Consider the following 19688-nt stretch of genomic DNA (forward strand, 5'->3'; position numbering starts at 1 on the left):
TGTCAGAATTAATGGTACAGTTGGAATATTCACCCGTTTACAGTGCCCAGGTATCATCTCGATAGAGACGGTCTATTCGAAAATTATTGCCTGGAGTTGGCCATGAGGAATAACGGGGGGAAAATCAGTGACTGGGGTTTTAGAGGTGCAACCCCATAACCAGGCAACGCAGCACTGAGATCCAGATATAATACACTGCTTCTCTGCAATGCACTTTGCCTCACAGTCCCCTCCTTTTTTAAAAAAACACCAAATACTTTATTCACAGCACATTATTTACAAAAAGGAAACCTGTTCAAAGTCGATTTGTACCCATAAATATCCATCACTATACACTGTTACATTAATTTCTATTTACACCACTGTGGTGCCTTGTTATTACCCTGTTGTTCGAGGGGGCTCTCCTCAATCTCAGCCCCTCAGTGCCTGGTAACGCAAGGACTCTAGACTCTAGTCCGTCCCCACTGTGCCCTTACATTGGCTGTGCCAAGCCTCAATGTGGCCCTCAGTATGTCCTCCTGCACTGATATCTCTGTGTGCTGAAAGACCAAAGTGCTTCTTTCACCGAGTTGATGGTCTTTCACCGGGTTGATGGTCTTTCACCGGGTTGATGGTCTTTCACTGAGTTGATGGTCTTTCACCGGGTTAATGGCTTTTAACCGAGTTAATGGTCTTTCACCGAGTTGATGGTCTTTCACCAGGTTGATGGTCTTTCACCAGGTTGATGGCCTTTCTGGGTGTCTGACTCTGTGTGCCTTCTCAGGAACAACCCGTAAATCAGAGTCCTCTGTCATGCTGCTGTTGGGGCAAGCCGTGACAAGGACCTTTGCATCATTCTCCAGACATGCTTTCAGCAAAAAGGCAGGTGACTGTCTCCTCTCCACTGCGCCAACTTGGGGACAATGTGTGTTTGCAGGTGATGTTCCGGTTGTGCAGGAAGGATCTGACTTGGAGGGCTCCTCTCATCGCCAGCCAGGCAAGTCCTGATGCTTGTTTATGAGCCCTGGCAATAAGGTATTCCGCCTGGACGGTCTGCTAAGGGAACTGCCCCACTGTGTCCATCGAGTCCTTGTCTCTCAGCATCTGTAGGATGCTCCATGTGGACCACTGCCTGATGGCAGCAATGGGGCCAGGCCCATCCTTCGCAACACCTGGGGCAGGTAGAACCTTAACACACAAAGTAGCACTTGGTGCCTTGTACTTTGGTTTCACGTACAGCCTGATGCAGCCACACACAAAAGTGGTCATCAGGATGGGCATCAGGTGTCTGGTGACTTGTACACGGTGACCCTTTAGACCCGGGGCATCTTGGACCCCCATATCAACCAGAAAGCAGCTCTGGTGACCACTAGGGTGAAGGTGCAAGGGATGGGCTACTCCAGCCGTACCAAGAGCACCTCACACCCAGGTACTTTCCTGCTTTTGAGACAGATCTCTGCACCCAAAGTCCCAACCTTTGGTGGAGCTTTGTGATCCGCTCCAACAAGTTTTTGTTGCATGCTTTGGGCCCTCCAAACCAGCTCCCCAGCACCTTCAGGTTGTCAGATTGGACTGTGAAAGGGCCGGTGGGCCAGTCAGACCAGTTACCGAAGAGCACTGCCTCGCTCTTGTTCCAGTTTAGGCCTGGTGCCCAATGCAGACTCAAACTGGCCACAAATGCTGATCAGTCTGCAGACTCATTGTGTGTCTGAAGAGAAGACTGTGATGTCATCCATGTCCAGGGAGGCTTTGACCTGAGTGCCTCTGCTGCCTGGCACATCATCACTCCACTTTTGCCCTCGTCCTTTCTGGTGGATTCAGCAAAGGGCTGTATGCAGCACACAAATAAGCCTGGAGAGAACGGACATCCCTGCCCGAGTCCAGACTTGATGGGGAAGTTGTCTCTTTCCCACCCATCAATTTGGATTGTGCTACGGATGTCCGTGTAGAGCAGCTTAATCCCATTCTGGTTTCCTTCCCTAAAGCCTATCCCTGAGCAGCACGAAGCTGTCAGAGATTTTCCAGCCTGGAACCACGCAAGTTTGGTCTGCTTGGATCCCCTGTCCGAGGGCAGAGTTGAAATGATTGGTGATGGCTTCGGTCAAGATTTTGCTGTAAACATTGAACAATGATATAGGTCATAGTCCCCTCCTGCATAATCTTCAGAATTCAACAGGAAGATGAATTTTAGGTATCAACAAGGTATTCTTGACGTTTAAAGTTCCCTATCCCCTATTAAAGTCGGACGTTGTCGCATGAGATACGTGAATTTGAGCATGTCACAGACTCACCCACCTACGCACCCTGTCAGCAGCCTGTACCGTCCACAAGATGCACTGCAGCAACTCACCAAGACTCCTGAGACAGCACCGTCCAAACCCATCATCTCCACCCGCGAGAAGGGCCAAGGCAGCAAAAGCAGGGAGACTACCTGTACCTGGAGGTGGCTCCACAAGCCACAACCCTCCCGACTTGGGAACATATCGCCATTCTGGAACTCTCTCCCTAGCAGCATTGGGGGTCTCCCCTCTCCTCCAGCAGCTCCTTACCACCCTTTCAGGGGTAGCTAGGGATGAGCAATCAAGTGCCAGCTCAAACTGATAAGCCCACTTGCCTTGAAAGGATAATAGAAAAAAATACTTTCTTAGCCTGTTTGGTGAGTTGGCAGGGGTAAGTACAACTTCACCTACTCCACCCCTCTCAGTGAATGTCAGGCAGTTTCAAAAGAGTGGGGGAAGTCGAAATACAAGCTGAGGGTCTCCCTGCCTCCAGTATGGACACTGGGAACTGGAGTAAGGCTTCCCCTTCCTGAAAGCCTACAGCATCAGTATTATTGCTGATACAAAGCCTGGGCTCATTTTGGGCTGTCACATGACACAGCTAGCCACAGACCTAAGTGCAACTGGTGATAACTTTCGGGGTCCCACTTTTGTTTGGAATTTTCCACCGATCTGAGAACATAAGCAATAGGAGCAGGATCTGGCCATCTGGCCCAATAGGAGCAGGATCTGGCCATCTGGCCCATCGAGCCTGCTCTGCCATTCAATAAGATCAAAGTTAGACATTAGGGGCGGGGGCCTGGTTGGCGTAGCGGTTACCACAACGCCTTTCAGCTCCAGCGACTGGGACCGGATGAGGGATCGAATCCCACACTGTTTGTGAGGAGTTGGTACCTTCTCCCCGTGTCTGTGTGGGTTTTCTCTGGGGGCTCCGGTTTCCTCCCATTGTTCAAAACGTACCAGGGAGTGTAGGTTAATGGGGTGTAAATTGGGTGGCACGGACTCGTGGGCTGAAATGGCCTGTTACTGCATGTCTAAATTAAACATTTAAATCACATACAGCCTTGAGATTTTTTTTAAACCTGCGGGCCAGGTGGAATTTCTACTTATCAGTAACTGTAAACTGTTCTCAAGAAAAAAAAAGCCATGCATACAAAAGGAAGAAATGCAAACAAAAAAGAAATATAAACAAACTGACTGCAATACAAAAATAAAATAAATAATGTGCAAAGAATCCTTACGAGTCTCTGAGCGAGTTTGTTGTTTAGAAGCCTGATAACGGAGAAGCAGCAACTGATCCTGAACCTGGGGGCTGCGGGTCGTGTGGCTGCTAAGCCTTTTTCCTGATGTTAGCAGCGAGAACAGAACATGTCCTGCCTGGTATGGATCCTTGATGATTGCTGCTGCTCTCCAATCATGTGGAAGGCTTTTGCCCTTGGTGTCCTGGGCTGCGTCTATGACCTTTTGCATGGCTTTCCACTCAGACGTATTGGTTCTCCCACACCAGGCCGTGATGCAGCCAGATGTTTCACTGCACATCTTTAGAAATTTGCCAAGGTTTCCGCTGACATGCTGAACCTCCACTAACTCCCAGAGGAAATAGAGTCACTGATGTGCTTTCTTTACGATGATCCTGGGTGATTTGGCCATGGACTCAGCTCCACCAATCCACCTGATCCCCACAACCCTCAATTCCTCTATTACCTGTATTCCAAAGTCTGGATGTGTCTTAAATACATTCACAAGGCATTGGGCAAAGAATCCCACAGATAAACTGCACTGTGGAAGAAGCAGTTCCTTCTCATCTCCATGTCAAATCTGCTCTCCTGAACCTTGAGGCTATGTCCTTTAGTTCTGGTTTCCCCAAGGACCCCTCCCCCCATATCCTTCTGAACTCCAGGATCTAAAGTCGAGGCTCTAATGGCTGCCTCAGAGATGCCAGGGTCTTGCGTGACCTCTTCCTTGGGATGTACTTCATTTCAAAGAGGTCCAACTTATAAGTAAAGTGCAATTCAAATGTGGAGCTAAGCAGAGCAAGGATGAAGAACACACTGTATAATTAGGAGAAGAAACCCATAAATTGACTGCACACACTCAACACAAGTTCTAATCAACAGCGTTGTGGGGGATCCTGTTAATTGACGTCACGCCAAGCACATCTGTTCTACTATTTCACACAACGACTAAAGCACAAACACGAGCCCCTGAACTGCCATTATTGCAGCGAGAGATTTTTAAGCGCCCTTGTGCACGTACAATGGACGACCTAATCCTGGACCCACAACACAGCAGTGCCTGCACTTTCTGCGGAGGTTGAGGAGGGCCCCCATCTCGACAACATTTTGCAGGAGCAATATTGAGAGGGTCCTGTCTGGCTGCGTCATTGTGTGGTACAGTAGCTGCAAAGCATCAGACCGGAAGTCAAAGCAGAGAGTCATCAAAATGGCTGCAAAAAATCACTGGGGTCTCAATTGTAAATCAAGGGTTGCACGCTTGTTCCTCATTGGGGCCTCATTTCTGTGAGGGGTGCTGGACAAAGTGGCGACTCTCTGTCTGCCTCACGGTAGACAAAATTAAAGAATTTCATGTACGTTACATTCTAAATGTAGTGTTACGTGACCATAATGGAATCTTTACCTTTTCTTTATTGATGACATTTACTGGAACGTCGCTTAAATAGGGGTCACAGAATTTACGAGAATCCCTACCATCTATCACACAGTACTTTTGACCTATACCATCAGGAAGGAGGTACAGGATCCTCAAAATCTGGACAGCCAGGCTGGGAAATAGCTTCTTCCCACAGGCTGTGAGATTGATGAACTGCATCCAGTAATTGGTTCTCTTATTTATGAAACTGGGTAAATTGTTCCAGGGTATTTCTATGTGTTTATTTTATATTTTTTAAATATACCTATGTGATTATCATGTGAGGAATGTTTCTGCACGTACACCGTTCTGCAGAGAACTGCTGTTATACCTGGTTGTGTATTTATAGTTAGATGAATTATTTTTAACCAGAGGCAATGTTTTGAGTCAATAGCCATTGATTGGAATCCGATGGAAGACCATTGATTTGATGTGTTCTCTTCTCCCTCTTGCCTACCCCCCCCACCCCCCCATGCCCCCCTTGGTGGATGCTTCCTGAACTGTGGGCTATTCCTAGCACTTTTGCTTTTTATTTAGTATTTCCAGCATCTGCTGCATTTTGTTTCTGAGGCGGGCACATGGGTTGCTGTTGCAGGAGCGAGCGACTGCCAGCAGAGGCTCCCAGTTGCACCACCACAGCTTACCAGCAATATCTGGTGGCAATGCCTAGAAATGACAAGAGGCTGACACACCACTCTCAGAGGTCGACAGATGGAAGAGATGCGAGCCAAGTCTGACCTGGAGCTGCGCGCTTTCTAGATTTGCCTTTTCTACAGTAAAAGGGTGGCGCAGTTAACATAGTGGTTAGTGCAACACTCTTACAGCGCTAGCGACCCAGGGTCTGTAATGAATATGTACGTTCTTTTCGCATCTGCGTTGGTTTCCTCTGGCTTTCTTCCATGTTCTAAAGATGTATGGGGTTTGTAGGTTAAGTGGTCACATGGGTGGATTTGGGCAGTAAGGGCTCGTGGGCCGGAAGGGCATATTACTGTGTGGTATCTCTAAATTAAATTAAAGAATTAAAAGTACAAAATGACTCTGAATTTCACCTCTGAAACGAAGTGGAGGGTAAAAATAAAAGGAGTGTGGTTTGGTCCCTGAAGCTGTTGCTGGGGTGAGAAAGGACCAAAATTTTAAGGCGAACAGCTTCCAAACCTCCCCGCTACGTTTATCCCCTCTGATCCTTGATCCCCCTGCAGGTTACTTGCACGTGTTCTCCTCCTTCTGCAAAATAATGGCATCCAAATCATCTATTCAGTCACCTGAGCACTCACCTGCTATCCCAGTCCATGTTTGAGACCAGAGGCATACATGGAGACTGCAGGTGTTGGAACGTGGAGCCCCACATATGCTGCTGGGGGAACTCAGTGGGTCAATCAGCTTCAGAGGGAGAAACAGAGTAGTTAACGTTTCAGGCTGGAATCTTTCCTTGGTAAAGTCTTGATAAAGGGTTCCATACCAAAACGACCACCATTCCCTTCCTCCCGCTGATGCTGTTCGACCCACTGACTTCCTCCAGCAGATTGTTGGTTTGACACTGATGTGGCTCTGTGTAACTCAAACCCCCAGAGTTACTGCCCCCCCTTGTTATAATCTTCTGCTATGGCACTTGAGGCCCCACAATATAAAATCTCTTCATATCCTGTCATTGCAACTTGATGCACTGTACAGCATACAGTGGCACAAGCCCCGTGTAGCAATACTTGCCATTTAACAGGTACAATGTTGAGTGATTATGGGGTAAATGGGACAGTAATGGGGAGACGATTTGGCTGATAGGGATAAGTTGGGCTAAAGGCCCTGTTTCTGTGCTGTAAAATTCTATGATTCGACAACAGGCTACAACTTCTCAATTTTGACTGAAACTCCGGAATACTCCCCTTGTCACCTCTGGAATTCTGGAATTCTGATGCCTATTGGCTGTGCCCACCAGCTCCGAGGAAGGGAGGGCAGCCACATTCCAACCAGGCCCAAACCTTGCTGCTGCAATATTCCATTCTCCCCACCTGCAGCACCCCTCCTAGTCTCCACGTCTATCATCAGTCTCAGTCGGCTAGTGAAGTCGAGACGTTTGGTTTGGGCTGGAGTCCATTCCGCTTGGCGTCCTTACCCTCCGCTGAAGGGGTCTTCGTGCGTCCTCGTGGATCACTGCCTGCCTCCGATCTCTGATCTCAAGGGTCCTCCCCTAACCCCAGTCCCTTTACTCATGAAGCCATGAGACGCAGGAGCAGAATTAGGCCATTCAGCCCATCAAGTCTGTTCTGTTATGATGAATCATGGCCAATTTATTTTTCCTCTTCATCCCATTCTCCTTCCCTTCTCCCTGTAACTCACTGATTAAGAACCTATCAACCTCTGCTTTAAAAATGCCCAATGACAGCCTCCCCCACCCCCTACATAGCCACCCGTGGCAACAAATTCCACAGATTCAACCCCTCTGGATGAAGAAACCTCATCTGTTCTAAAGGAACGTCTTTTTATTCCAAGGCTGTGCCCTCTGGTGTGAGACTTCCCAACTGTTCCACGCCCTCGCAAGGCAATGTAACAGTGTGTCTGGGGTTCCCGCAGGGTTCTGTTTGTCTACTCCAGTAACTGTCGCCAAGCACCCCTCATCTCCTCAGAGTTCCTCCAAGCCACATCTTAGCCCCAGCTTCTCGGCTCTCACTTGCGCACCTACCAATACCAGGCTGGTATCAGGTCCGCTCCATGACTTTTTAATGAACAAGAAACTGTTCTCTTACCCCAAACTTTCCAATGATTTTATGACCCAGCCAGAGGTGAATGAAGGGACCTGTCACATTCCCTTTAATGTTTCCACACTTCACCCACCTCCCAGTTGAAGTCACGGGACTGGAATAGCCACTGAAATGCAGGCAGACCCCGGGTTACGAACGAGATCCATTCCTAGGTCTGTCTTTAAGTCGAATTTGTCGGTCAGTCAGGACTTGCTGCATGAGCAGCTTTTAAATCATTGAAAAGGCTTTGAACCTTATCTTGCACTAAAGTACAGGCTAACAGGCAGATTACGTTGATTTTGATTGCCAATGGCAACGTAATCCAACTCAAAATGGCGGCCGGTGTTCTCCTTCCTCGAGCCGATGAACCGCTGAAGCCATGTTTGGTTCATTCATCAGTACAAGTTGGATGTTCGCAACCCGGGGACCTCCTGTATCTCCATTCTCTGGGGCTGATGCTGGCTAGCTCACCACTCCCACATCATCTCGATCAAAAGTGAGCACTGCAGGTGTAAACCATCGGGTGTGTACTCACTATTGCGCGGAGTCATTAAGCTGGTATTCACGGGAACGGCTGAAGCATTCCACCATCCCAGAATCGGCCCAAAGTCGCATCATGGCAGCCAACAGCTCCGGGGAGAATGGCTCTGTGTCCTCCATTCGACTCACGACATCACACACCATCTTGGCGTCAGCCTGGGAGACAAAGAGAAAGCTGTCAGGGTGAGGTGACAACAAACCACAGCAGCAAGCCTATCCGCATCGGTGGGTGTGGGGAGGATAGCAACAGATCAATCAGGCCAAGGTGAGGGAGAACATTGAGCCAATCACGTGTGGGCAAGGATGGCAACAACCAATCAGGCTGTGGTAAGAGATACCAATGAGCCAATCACACCATGGGAAAGGACAGCAACAAACCAATCAGGCCATGGTAAGGGAGAACAATTAATCAATCACATTTTGGGAAAGGACGTCAAGAAACCAATCAGGCTGTGATAATGGAGAACAATGAACCAATCACGTTACGTCAATGCTCTTCAGCAAGCCCACCCAGAGGGACCTCGTACCACAAGTGGTTGCATCCCCCTCCAGCACTCATTTAAAGGGATCCAGTGGTGGGAACAGCTGGTTTCCAGCCCGTCCACTGGAAAACCACCGAAGGCTGGAATACTGGCCGAGTCTTCATCCACTGGAGGACCACGAGAAATAGACAGCCGACTCCTTGAACTCACCTTCCTAACCCCTTTGTTTTCCTTTCCCCGTCTACCAACCTCCCCCTGCCTCTGTGCATCATGATTCACCCCCACCTGGTTCACTGATCCTACACTGTTCCCACACTCCCACTAGCTTTTCTTCTATATTTCCCCAGTCTCGAGAAAGGACTTCGGCCCAAAACATTGACCACTCTTTTTCTCGACCCCCACTGCAGAGTCTGGTTGGCCTCAGATTCTAGCATCTATAGTCTCCTGTATGTCCACAGCGCGATGCCCAATTATACCAGATAAACAACACTCTTTACAAATGACAGCCACAAAAGAACATTACCTTCCTGGTGACCACAGAGATCTCATGCTCATTATCTGATTGTCTGAACTAGCAATGCCTCTTCCAAATACATCTCATTAAGAGAAAGAGACTGGGGGGCGTGGCAAGATGGTGTAAAGGTAAGATGTGTATTCCATCTTCTCCCAGCTGGAACATTAAATGCCCGACTTTATGTTGTTTAAAATTAGTTAAAAATAATATTTTTAATTTTTTAAACGATAGTAAATTAATATGGCATCTAATGTAAAAAAAATCTAAGGCTCAACTCCAAAAGAAATTACTATTTAAAAGTACGGAAGAATTGATGCCTACCTGTACAGTGGAATCCTCAGAGTCGATTTCGGCAATTCCCAAGGCCCAGAGGACCCCAGCTTGGCCAATCTTAACACTGGCGCCAACCTTGTTCCCGCAAGATGGCGCCGGAACCCTGCTGATCCGGGCGCACGTGAAGCCATGCGCACGGATGACCCGGTCGATAGAGAGACCCGTGGCCCCATGATCTTGCCGGGCGTCCTGGGGATGCTCCGACATGCCCCGTGGCTTTGCCCGGCCTGCGTGGAGCATCACGAGTCCGGGAGCTCCTTGACAAGGTGTGGGATGCGGGGGAGCTTGAGCGCTGGCGCCCTGAAGAGGTCGGGGTGTGGGCGTCGGGTGTCCAGACCCGCAGCCGCACTGTCAAGGCATCTACACCGACAGAAGAAGCGGAATTACTTACCTTTGCAGAATACATCCAGGAGGGGGAGCCAGCAACCTATGAAGGTAAATCTCAAAAAATGGAACCAGAACCTGGAATGGATCTAGAGTATTTACAGTTCTGGAAGGGATTGCCTATCAGATGGGTAATATGTCAAAATAAATATCAGATCAAATGAATCAAGGATTTATGGAGGTGAAAATGAAGAATCATACTTTATGTGAAGCGAAGATCCGGACCAATCGTTGGGTGTGGAGTTACTGGGTTGAAGATTTGGACTATATTTGAATGTGTTTATCTATATAATAAATATATTATATGGGGTGGTGGATGACACTGAAAACTTTGCTAGTCATCTGCCACCAGTGGGTTTCCCACACCCAGTTTTTTAGGGTAATACTGCCTTTGGGTGGTATTTCTTTTGCGTGTGTTGTTTTTTTTATTTTTGTTTTTATTTTTTTTTAAGAGGGCTTTTTTCCTCCTCTTTTTTTAATTTTTGAAGGATTACAAAGAGGAGCATTATTTTATAGAGTTTAATTTTTTAGTGTGTGTATTTACTAATGGTTAAAATTATGTCTACATTGAACTTCACAACTTTTAATGTTCAGGGGTTAAATAATCCAATAAAGAGAAAGAGTATTGGCGTATATAAAAAAGATGAAAATTGATATTGCTTCTTTACAAGAAACACATTTCACTCAGAAAGAACATTTGAAATTAAAAAGAGACTGGGTTGGTCAAGTTTTTAATTCTTTTAATTCTAAAGCAAAAGGAGTAGCGATTTTAATTCATAAGAACTTACCATTTGAATTGGAATCTACTGAAGGGTAGAGTTTTAAGAGTTAATTGTAAATTTTTTACGGAATTTTGGACACTACTTAATTTATATGCACCCAATACAGATGATGAGCGGTTTATTTCAGAAGCTTTTTTCTTGTTAAATCAGGCTAATGAGAATATTTTAGTGGGTTGTAATTTTAACTGTGTTTTGGATCCTTTATTAGATAGAAATCCAAAGAGTATAAGGAAGTCAAAGATGGCAATATAATTTAATGCGTTAAGAAAAGATTTAAATTTGGTAGATATTTGGAGAAAAGTTAATCCTACAGGGAAAGAATTTTCTTTTTATTCTTCATGGCATGATTCGTTTTCCAGAATTGATTTATTTTTGGTATCTGCATATCTTCACGGTAGGGTACTGCAAACTGAATATGAAAGTAGAGTTATATCAGATCATTCATTATTAATCTTCTCTTGTGAAAGTTCGGAGATAGTACGTTCAACGTATAGATGGAGGTTTAATGCAATGTTATTAAAATCTTCTTCAGCATGATGCTGAACCAAGCCATGAAAGACCCCAACAATGAAGACGCTGTTTACATCCGGTACCGCACGGATGGCAGTCTCTTCAATCTGAGGCGCCTGCAAGCTCACACCAAGACACAAGAGAAACTTGTCCATGAACTACTCTTTGCAGACGATGCCGCTTTAGTTGCCCATTCAGAGCCAGCTCTTCAGCGCTTGACGTCCTGCTTTGCGGAAACTGCCAAAATGTTTGGCCTGGAAGTCAGCCTGAAGAAAACTGAGGTCCTCCATCAGCCAGCTCCCCACCATGACTACCAGCCCCCCCACATCTCCATCGGGCACACAAAACTCAAAACGGTCAACCAGTTTACCTATCTCGGCTGCACCATTTCATCAGATGCAAGGATCGACAATGAGATAGACAACAGACTCGCCAAGGCAAATAGCGCCTTTGGAAGACTACACAAAAGAGTCTGGAAAAACAACCAACTGAAAAACCTCACAAAGATAAGCGTATACAGAGCCGTTGTCATACCCACAGTCCTGTTCGGCTCCGAATCATGGGTCCTCTACCGGCATCACCTACGGCTCCTAGAACGCTTCCACCAGCGTTGTCTCCGCTCCATCCTCAACATCCATTGGAGCGCTTTCATCCCTAACGTTGAAGTACTCGAGATGGCAGAGGTCGACAGCATCGAGTCCACGCTGCTGAAGATCCAGCTGCGCTGGGTGGGTCACGTCTCCAGAATGGAGGACCATCGCCTTCCCAAGATCGTGTTATATGGCGAGCTCTCCACTGGCCACCGTGACAGGGGTGCACCAAAGAAAAGGTACAAGGACTGCCTAAAGAAATCTCTTGGTGCCTGCCACATTGACCACCGCCAGTGGGCTGATATCGCCTCAAACCGTGCATCTTGGCGCCTCACAATTTGGCGGGCAGCAACCTCCTTTGAAGAAGACCGCAGAGCCCACCTCACTGACAAAAGGCAAAGGAGGAAAAACCCAACACCCAACCCCAACCAACCAATTTTCCCCTGCAGCCGCTGCAACCGTGTCTGCCTGTCCCGCATCGGACTTGTCAGCCACAAACGAGCCTGCAGCTGACGTGGACTTTTACCCCCTCCATAAATCTTCGTCCGCGAAGCCAAGCCAAAGATTAAAAAAAGAGTTTGTTACCTTTGTAAAAGAGCATATTTCTTTATTTTTGACTGAAAATGTTAATTCTGTGAAGAGTCATTTTGTAGTATGGGATGCTTTAAAAGCTTATTTGAGGGGACAGATCATTAGCTATTCTACGAAAGTTAAGAAACAATATACGGCAAAAAGTTTACAGTTGGAAAATCAGATTGCTGAACTAGAGAAGGACTTTCAGAAAGATATAACAGAAGATAAAAAAAAAGCCCCATTAACGAAGTTAAAGTTACGCTATAATACTTTATAAACTTACCAGTTTGAGCGCTTAATTAATAGATCTAAAGAACATTATTATGAGTTGGGGGAAAGGGCTCACAAGGTACTTGCCTGGCAATTGAAAGGTGAACAGGCGTCTCGGACTATTAATGCTGTTAAGAAGAATTCAGTAATAACCTATAAGCCTCAGGAAATTAATGACCAGTTTTTTTCATTTTATCAAAAATTACATACTTCTGAGGGGAAACAGGATAATGGTTCTATTGATTCTTACTTATCTAAATTAACGTTACTGGTACTAGATGAGAAAGATATTCAGGAGTTGGAATCTCCATTTACGGATTTTGAAATCAAGGAAGCTATTCAGGTAATGCCTAATGATAAGTCCCCGGGAGATGATAGGTTTCCTGTGGAATTCTATAAACTACAATTCTATAAGCTAAGAGAAAGAGACTGCAGAAAACGTGACTAGAATCAGGAACAAGGAACAGAATGCAGGCAGAACTCAGCAGGCCAGGCAACATCTGGTGAGGCAGATGTCTCAGTTTGACATCCTGCATTGGGTCTTTAACCTTTCCATAGAATGCTACAGCACAGGAAACAGGCCATTTGGCCCTTCTAGTCTGTGCTGACCACCACTCTGCTAGTCCCATTGACCTGCTCCCATTTCCATAACCCTTTCCAGACCTCTCCCATCCTTGTATCCATCCGATTTATTCTTAAAACTCAAGATCGGGCCTGCATTCACCACATCAGAAGGATTCCCACCACCCTCTGAGTGACAACTTTCCCCTAATGTTCCCCCTAAACCTTATAATGTTCCTATTGAATGTCCAGTGGGGCTCCTGTTCTGCAGTTCTTGGCCTGGAATACATTTACATCTGGGGATGGGGTCAGGGAGGGAGTAATTAACCAGTGTGAAACACAAGAGGTTTGTAGACACTGTGACTGCAGTAAAAACACAGGCCCTTTGGCCTAATGGCCTCGCATTGACCAGCATCTGCACTAAAACTATTTAATTCTCCCCAATCCTTCCACCAGGTACTAACTGCTCACCTGTGCACCAGGGGCCAACAAGCTCCCAGCTCATACGTCTGTGGGAGGAATCCCGAGTATCATGTGGCTACAGGGAGAATGCGGCAACTCCACATGGCTGGGGGGGGGTGGTGCGGGAGACCCAGGTCAGGGATGAACCCAGAGCTGCAATGCAGCATCTGTATCACTGTGATTGGCTCTGTTGCAGAGTCCGGATTGATACACAAGGGCTCAAACATAACTCATTCAAAGCCTCCTCACAGTCTTCCCGTGAACAATTCCCACCCAAAGAGAGGTTAATCAAATGACAGAAAGGGGGGGGCAGCTTGTAACATAGAGATTAAGGCATCTGGGACTGTACTCACTGGGATTTTGATGAACGGGAGGGGATCATATAGAAACATATAAAATTATAAAAGGCATTGATAAGATCGAGATAGGTAAGTTGTTTCCATTGGTGGGAGAGACTAGAACTAGGGGACATAGCCTCAATACTTGGGATAGTAGATTTAGGACAGAGATGAGGAGGAACTGCTTATTCCAGAGGGTGGTGAATCTGTGGAATTCGCTGCCTATTGAAACAGTGGAGGCGATCTCAGTAAATATACTTAAGACAAGGTTGGATGGATTTTTACAAAGTAGGGGAATTAAGGGATGTGGGGAAAAGGCAGGTCGGTGGAGATGAGCCCATCATCAGATCAGCCATATCATTGAATAGTGGAACAGACTCGATAGGCCAGATGGCTGACGCCTGCTCCTATGTTCTTATAGACTGTACAATCTAATTAATTCCACATACTTTCCCCGAGACTCTACATCAAATATTTATTCAGTTCTCAGTTGAAGGTTACTGTTCATCCCCCTCTCACAGCCTCAGATTTCTCAGTCCCTCGGCACCTTGGAACCTTCAGTGGAATCTCTCCCCTCCCTCTCTACACGGCAGGAGCTTCCTATACTTTTGAAGCCTGTCTATTTCAGCTTCCCTAAACCATCTCTCCACCAAGACTCTCTGGTTGTTTTGCTCTGTTTGTCCTCTGTAACTCGAACTGCATTCCAGGTTGTCTTTTTTTTTTATTTTTTATTTTTCACACCATGAATCACATTAGCCATGATATACACTATTTCTTTTTCACACATATACAGTGACTTTTTCTCCCCCCCCACTTTCCTCCCAAACCACCCCCCCATCCCCCCCTCTCATCCATTTTAGGTATACAATCTAGGTTGCATTAAGCCAGTCAGACAATGTTGTCATTCCACAAAATTACACCAGAAATTCTACTGAGTCCATTCTTTTCTTTCCTTCTCCTTCCATCAACTTAGGTAATGTTTGTCCCTGGTAGGTTTTCGCTATTGTATTTAATGTAAGGCTCCTATACTTGTTCGAATATTTCAATATTATTTCTTAACCTATATGTTATTTTTTCTAATGGAATACATTTATTCATTTAAATTTAGTAGTTTCTTCTTTTAATTTGGTTATGTATTCCATTAATATTTAAAGACATATAGTTCAGTGTAGCCCTTTTATATTTTGTTTATCTTCTCTTTCCGTTTTTCCATCATTACCTTTCCTCCTTTTCCATTTCTGTTTTCTTATTTTCAAGTCTTTATAAGACAACATTCCTACAACATCCAACATTTTCCTTATTCTCCTATTTCTATCTTATTTATCCCCAATCTCCCCTTCACCTCCTGAGTTGTCCTTTATCCCTTGTCGGACAACCACATCTCCCCTCTCCATTTGGATTTGCGAATCCACTCGCAAGCGTCAACTGATTTTGCAGTGACCGCTATTTCCCCCCACCCCGCCTCCCCCAGAAAAGATTTCACTTTTCATATGTCACAAAGGTCACTCTTTTAATTCCCTCCTTATTCTCTCTATTCCATTACCTTCCCTTATTAATTCTTGTCTATACTATCTATATTTTCCTCTAAGTACAGATACATTCATGTATGCTCATTGTCTCTATTCACTCTTATACCTCTTTACCCGCATACATATCAATCGTGATCATTTTTACTCTCATTACCCGTCTTCATCCCTCAGTCTATTTTTGTCTTTACCCACATACATATCAATCGTGATCATTTTAACTCTCATTACCCGTCTTCTTCCCTCAGTCTATTTTTGTAATTGTTCTGCAAATTTTCGTGCTTCTTCTGGATCTGAGAATAGTCTGTTTTGTTGTCCTGGAATAAATATTTTCAATACCGCTGGATGCTTTAGTATAAATTTATACCATTTCTTCCATAAAATCGCCTTTGCTGTATTGAACTCTTTTCTCTTCTTTAGGAGTTCAAAACTTATATCTGGATAAATGAAGATTTTTTGCCCTTTATACTCCAGTGGTTTGTTGCCCTCTCTTACTTTTTCCATTGTCTTCTCCAGTACCTTTTCTCTTGTAGTATATCTTAGGAATTTTACTACAATAGATCTTGGTTTTTGTTGTGGTTGTGGTTTAGAGGCCAATACTCTATGTGCCCTTTCTATTTCCATTTCTTGCTGTAGTTCTGGACATCCTAGGGTCTTAGGGATCCACTCTTTTATAAACTCCCTCATATTCTTGCCTTCTTCATCTTCCTTAAGGCCCACTATCTTTATGTTATTTCTTCTGTTATGGTTTTCCATTGTATCTATTTTTTGAGCTAGTAGTTCTTGTGTCTCTTTAGTTTTTTTATTAGATTTCTCCAATTTCTTTTTTAAGTCTTCTCCCTCCATTTCTGCTGCTACTGCCCACTCTTCCATCTTGTCCATTTTCTTTCCCATTTCAGTTAAGGTCATCTCCATTTTATTTATTTTCTCTTCTGTGTTGTTTATTCTTTTTCTTAAATCCTTAAATTCCTGTGTTTGCCATTCTTTAAATGACTCCATGTATCCTTTAATAAGAGAAAGTATATCCTTTATCTTGCCTTTCTTTTCTTCTTCTATTTCACTGTACTCTTCCTCTTCCTCTTCTTCTTCCTCTGGGTTGGCCATCTGTTGTTTCTTTGGTGCCCTTTCCTCCTATTCTTTCTTGTTTCTATTGTCTTCTGTGGTCTCTTCTTGCTGCAGGTGTTCTGCAGCTGTCGTTGCCGGCTGTGGAGATCGACTCCCCAGCTGGTCCCCCCTCCCGTCGGTGTGTTTTTTTTCATTCGCATCGCGCATGCGCGAAATATCGCGCATGCGCGGTTGCGCACTTTTACTCGGCTCTGCGAGCCATTTTTGTAGTCCATTATTTACCGACCTGAGGGAGCGGGTTTCTCTCTCCGCAGCGGGCCTCTTCGGACAGGTAAGGCCTTCACCTTTTTCCTCCTTTGTCTTCTCTTCCTCTCTTCTTACCGTTGCTTTCGATTTTTCTTTTTTTGTCGCCATCTTCTTTCCACCTTTATACTCACTTTTCTGTAACTTTTATTTCTGTGCCTTTGTGTTTTCCTTTGTTTTTCCCGACTTTTCTAGAGAGGGCTGGAGTTCACCGTCCGGCCACTACTCCATCACGTGACTCCTCCATTCCAGGTTGTCTTCATGCTATTGTACTATGCATGTATTGACTAGCTGGACTGCTCTGGGCAGATGTGACAATGATCTTGAACACATGTTGCTTTCTGAGATGAAGGGCAGGCACAGACTCTGTCCGCACATTATGTTCAACTCCCAGTTGTCCAGAGGATCTGAATGAAGGGCAGTCTCTGATTGATGACTGGGAGAAGTCCAGCCAGTTGTTGGACTCTTGTGCAAAGTCCATCCTGACTCTAGATCAAAGGAAATCAGGAAATCCTGGAAGCGCTCAGCAGATTAGGCAGCATCTCAGGTCACAGACCTGAAATGTTCCACTTGCTAAACAGGACCAGCAGTTTCTGTTTTTATTTTAGAGTTTCAGTGTCTGCACAGTTTGTGTTTTGATTTTTCCGTCACTGGTGTGATGGTTCCTTTATTGTATTAAAGAAACTTGGGTTATTGTAAAACAACTATATTAGCTAAAGTAGACACATGACCATGTGGAAGCATCCATCTTGAATCCAATCGAGCAGCAACAAATTAGTCTCCAACTTCCTCTAGTGATCAGGAGGATACTAGCATCCTATCACTATATCCCCTTTCCTTGAGATGTATAATCTAACAACATGACACACTAATACAGTATTCATTTCAATTTACATTCAACACAAATGTAAACACAACTTTTTAAGTGTGCAGTTCTTTTTCTTTAGAGATTCAGTCTGTAAGGTGCTTTGATAACATGTGTGGATCTTCTTAACACAGGTGCTTCTGTTGGCTATGCTGGTCCACTATTGTCTAGCACTGGTAGTGTTTTCTCTGCGGCTGTGCAGGCTGGATTGTCTGCATTTGTCTGTTCCTGCAGTGCCTCTTGCGTTATCAGCAGGCTCTTTTGATTCTTCCTCAGTATTGGACCATCCTCTGTTCTGACTGTGGAGGATCTTGGATTTGCTTCCTCCAGAACAGTGACCTTCTTGTCCCAAGTGTTGAAATCTCCGAGATTCACTTTCTTATCATTAATCCTGGTCACAATTTGATCACGGATCATTGAATCTTGCAGCAATCTTGCATGTTCTTGATTTTAATTTCAAATCCATTAAAAAAAGTATCGAAGGTCTCTGCCTGCAGCTGCCTGTGCATGCGAAACATGTTCCTGTCGAACGTTTCATTTTCCTTTGGTGAACAGTGTTCATTGAATATCTCAATAACCTTGTCGAACTTGTCCTGTCTTCTGCCTCAGCAAAACCTCTAGTGTTTGAGATCCCACCACAGTAAGTATCAGGGCAATCTTCCTCTCATCCGGATTGCTATCTAGTCCAATGGCTTGCAGATACAGCATGAGCCTTTGTTTGAACAACCTCCACTCATGGTCAATATTTTCATACTCTCCATATCTCTACTGATAACAATTGATATACACTCTGCCCACTCTTGATGTTTACCCCACTCCTGGTACCATGAGACATTTCCTTTCTTGTAATAAACTTGGAACTATACTTTATCAGCTAAAGTACACATATGGCCGTGTGGAGGCATCCAGCTTGAATCCAACTGAGCTGCAATAAACTAGTCTCCGACTCCCTCTAGTAGTCAGGAGAATCACTAACACTCTATCAAAACAACTGGTGGGGAGGTGTCTGAACCAGCTTCTAGTTCACATTATGGTCACCAGGTAGAGACAGAGGTCAGGTTTTAGTTGCAGTGCAATGAGGAGTGGGGAAAGGCCTCAATTTTAGCATCATGTAGGTATCTGTGATAAATGTTCCAACAAAGGGAACAGCCATACTGCAGTCCAGCGTTGCTGTCCATACATTGTGTGAGGCACAACTTTCTTCATCAAGAAATCAAATGCTGGAGGAACACAACAGGTCAGACAGCATCTGTGAAAGGAGATCGACAGGTGACTTTCCTGATCTTCACTTTGACCGTCCCAACCAGTTGTGAGGTGGGAGGGTTTTGAGATTGCTCTGTCACTGATCGTATGTACTGTTGAACTGATGCGGTAAGAGCAACTTATGGCTCTGTTGTCCACGATGGCTGCCACGGAGGCACTAATGGTGCAGACTGAGCCAATATCAAGGCTTTCCCTGGGACCTCAGCATTAGAGGCCTAGGGCCGTAACTCTGGAGCTAAAGGCAATAGAAATAGAGAGCCTGTTATAGAGCCTGATAGCTCAGTCAGATCCAACCACACTGAGCACAATGCCTTATGAGCAAGGCAAAACAGGGTCATCTTTGCAAAGTGTTTTCTCGTTCAGTGAAAAAACTCCACCTCTCTGTTTTGTACACTTAATTCGGGTAATGTGTCTCCAATTAAATTTCACGTTTTTACAGGTTAAAAAAATGTAAGTGGCTAAAGGGCATCAGAGGTGTGCAAAGCCTGGACCTCCCACTGTACTCTCAGTGTTGTGTTACCCCAAACACTCTGGAAGAGGTTTAAAGCAACAGGCTAGGATCTGTCATCAATATTTTTTGTTTTTTACTTTGAAAACACACACACACACACATACATACACACACACACACACACACACACACACACACACACACACACACACACACACACACACACACACACAC

The 19688-nt window shown here is 45.1% G+C and overlaps 1 protein-coding gene across 4 annotated transcripts in view; it reads right to left on the reverse strand.

The window, feature by feature from the left end:
• gnao1a (guanine nucleotide binding protein (G protein), alpha activating activity polypeptide O, a) overlaps positions 1 to 19688 on the reverse strand; it is a 268174-nt gene that overhangs the window by 57424 nt on the left and 191062 nt on the right. For all 4 annotated transcript variants that reach the window (XM_069901185.1, XM_069901186.1, XM_069901187.1 and 1 more), the window contains exon 4: positions 8178 to 8338. In XM_069901185.1, coding sequence (XP_069757286.1) covers positions 8178 to 8338 — 161 coding nt within the window. The remainder of the gene's footprint in view (positions 1 to 8177; positions 8339 to 19688) is intronic.

The sequence above is a fragment of the Narcine bancroftii genome, chromosome 10, assembly GCF_036971445.1.
Source record: "Narcine bancroftii isolate sNarBan1 chromosome 10, sNarBan1.hap1, whole genome shotgun sequence".
Taxonomy (NCBI): domain Eukaryota; kingdom Metazoa; phylum Chordata; class Chondrichthyes; order Torpediniformes; family Narcinidae; genus Narcine; species Narcine bancroftii.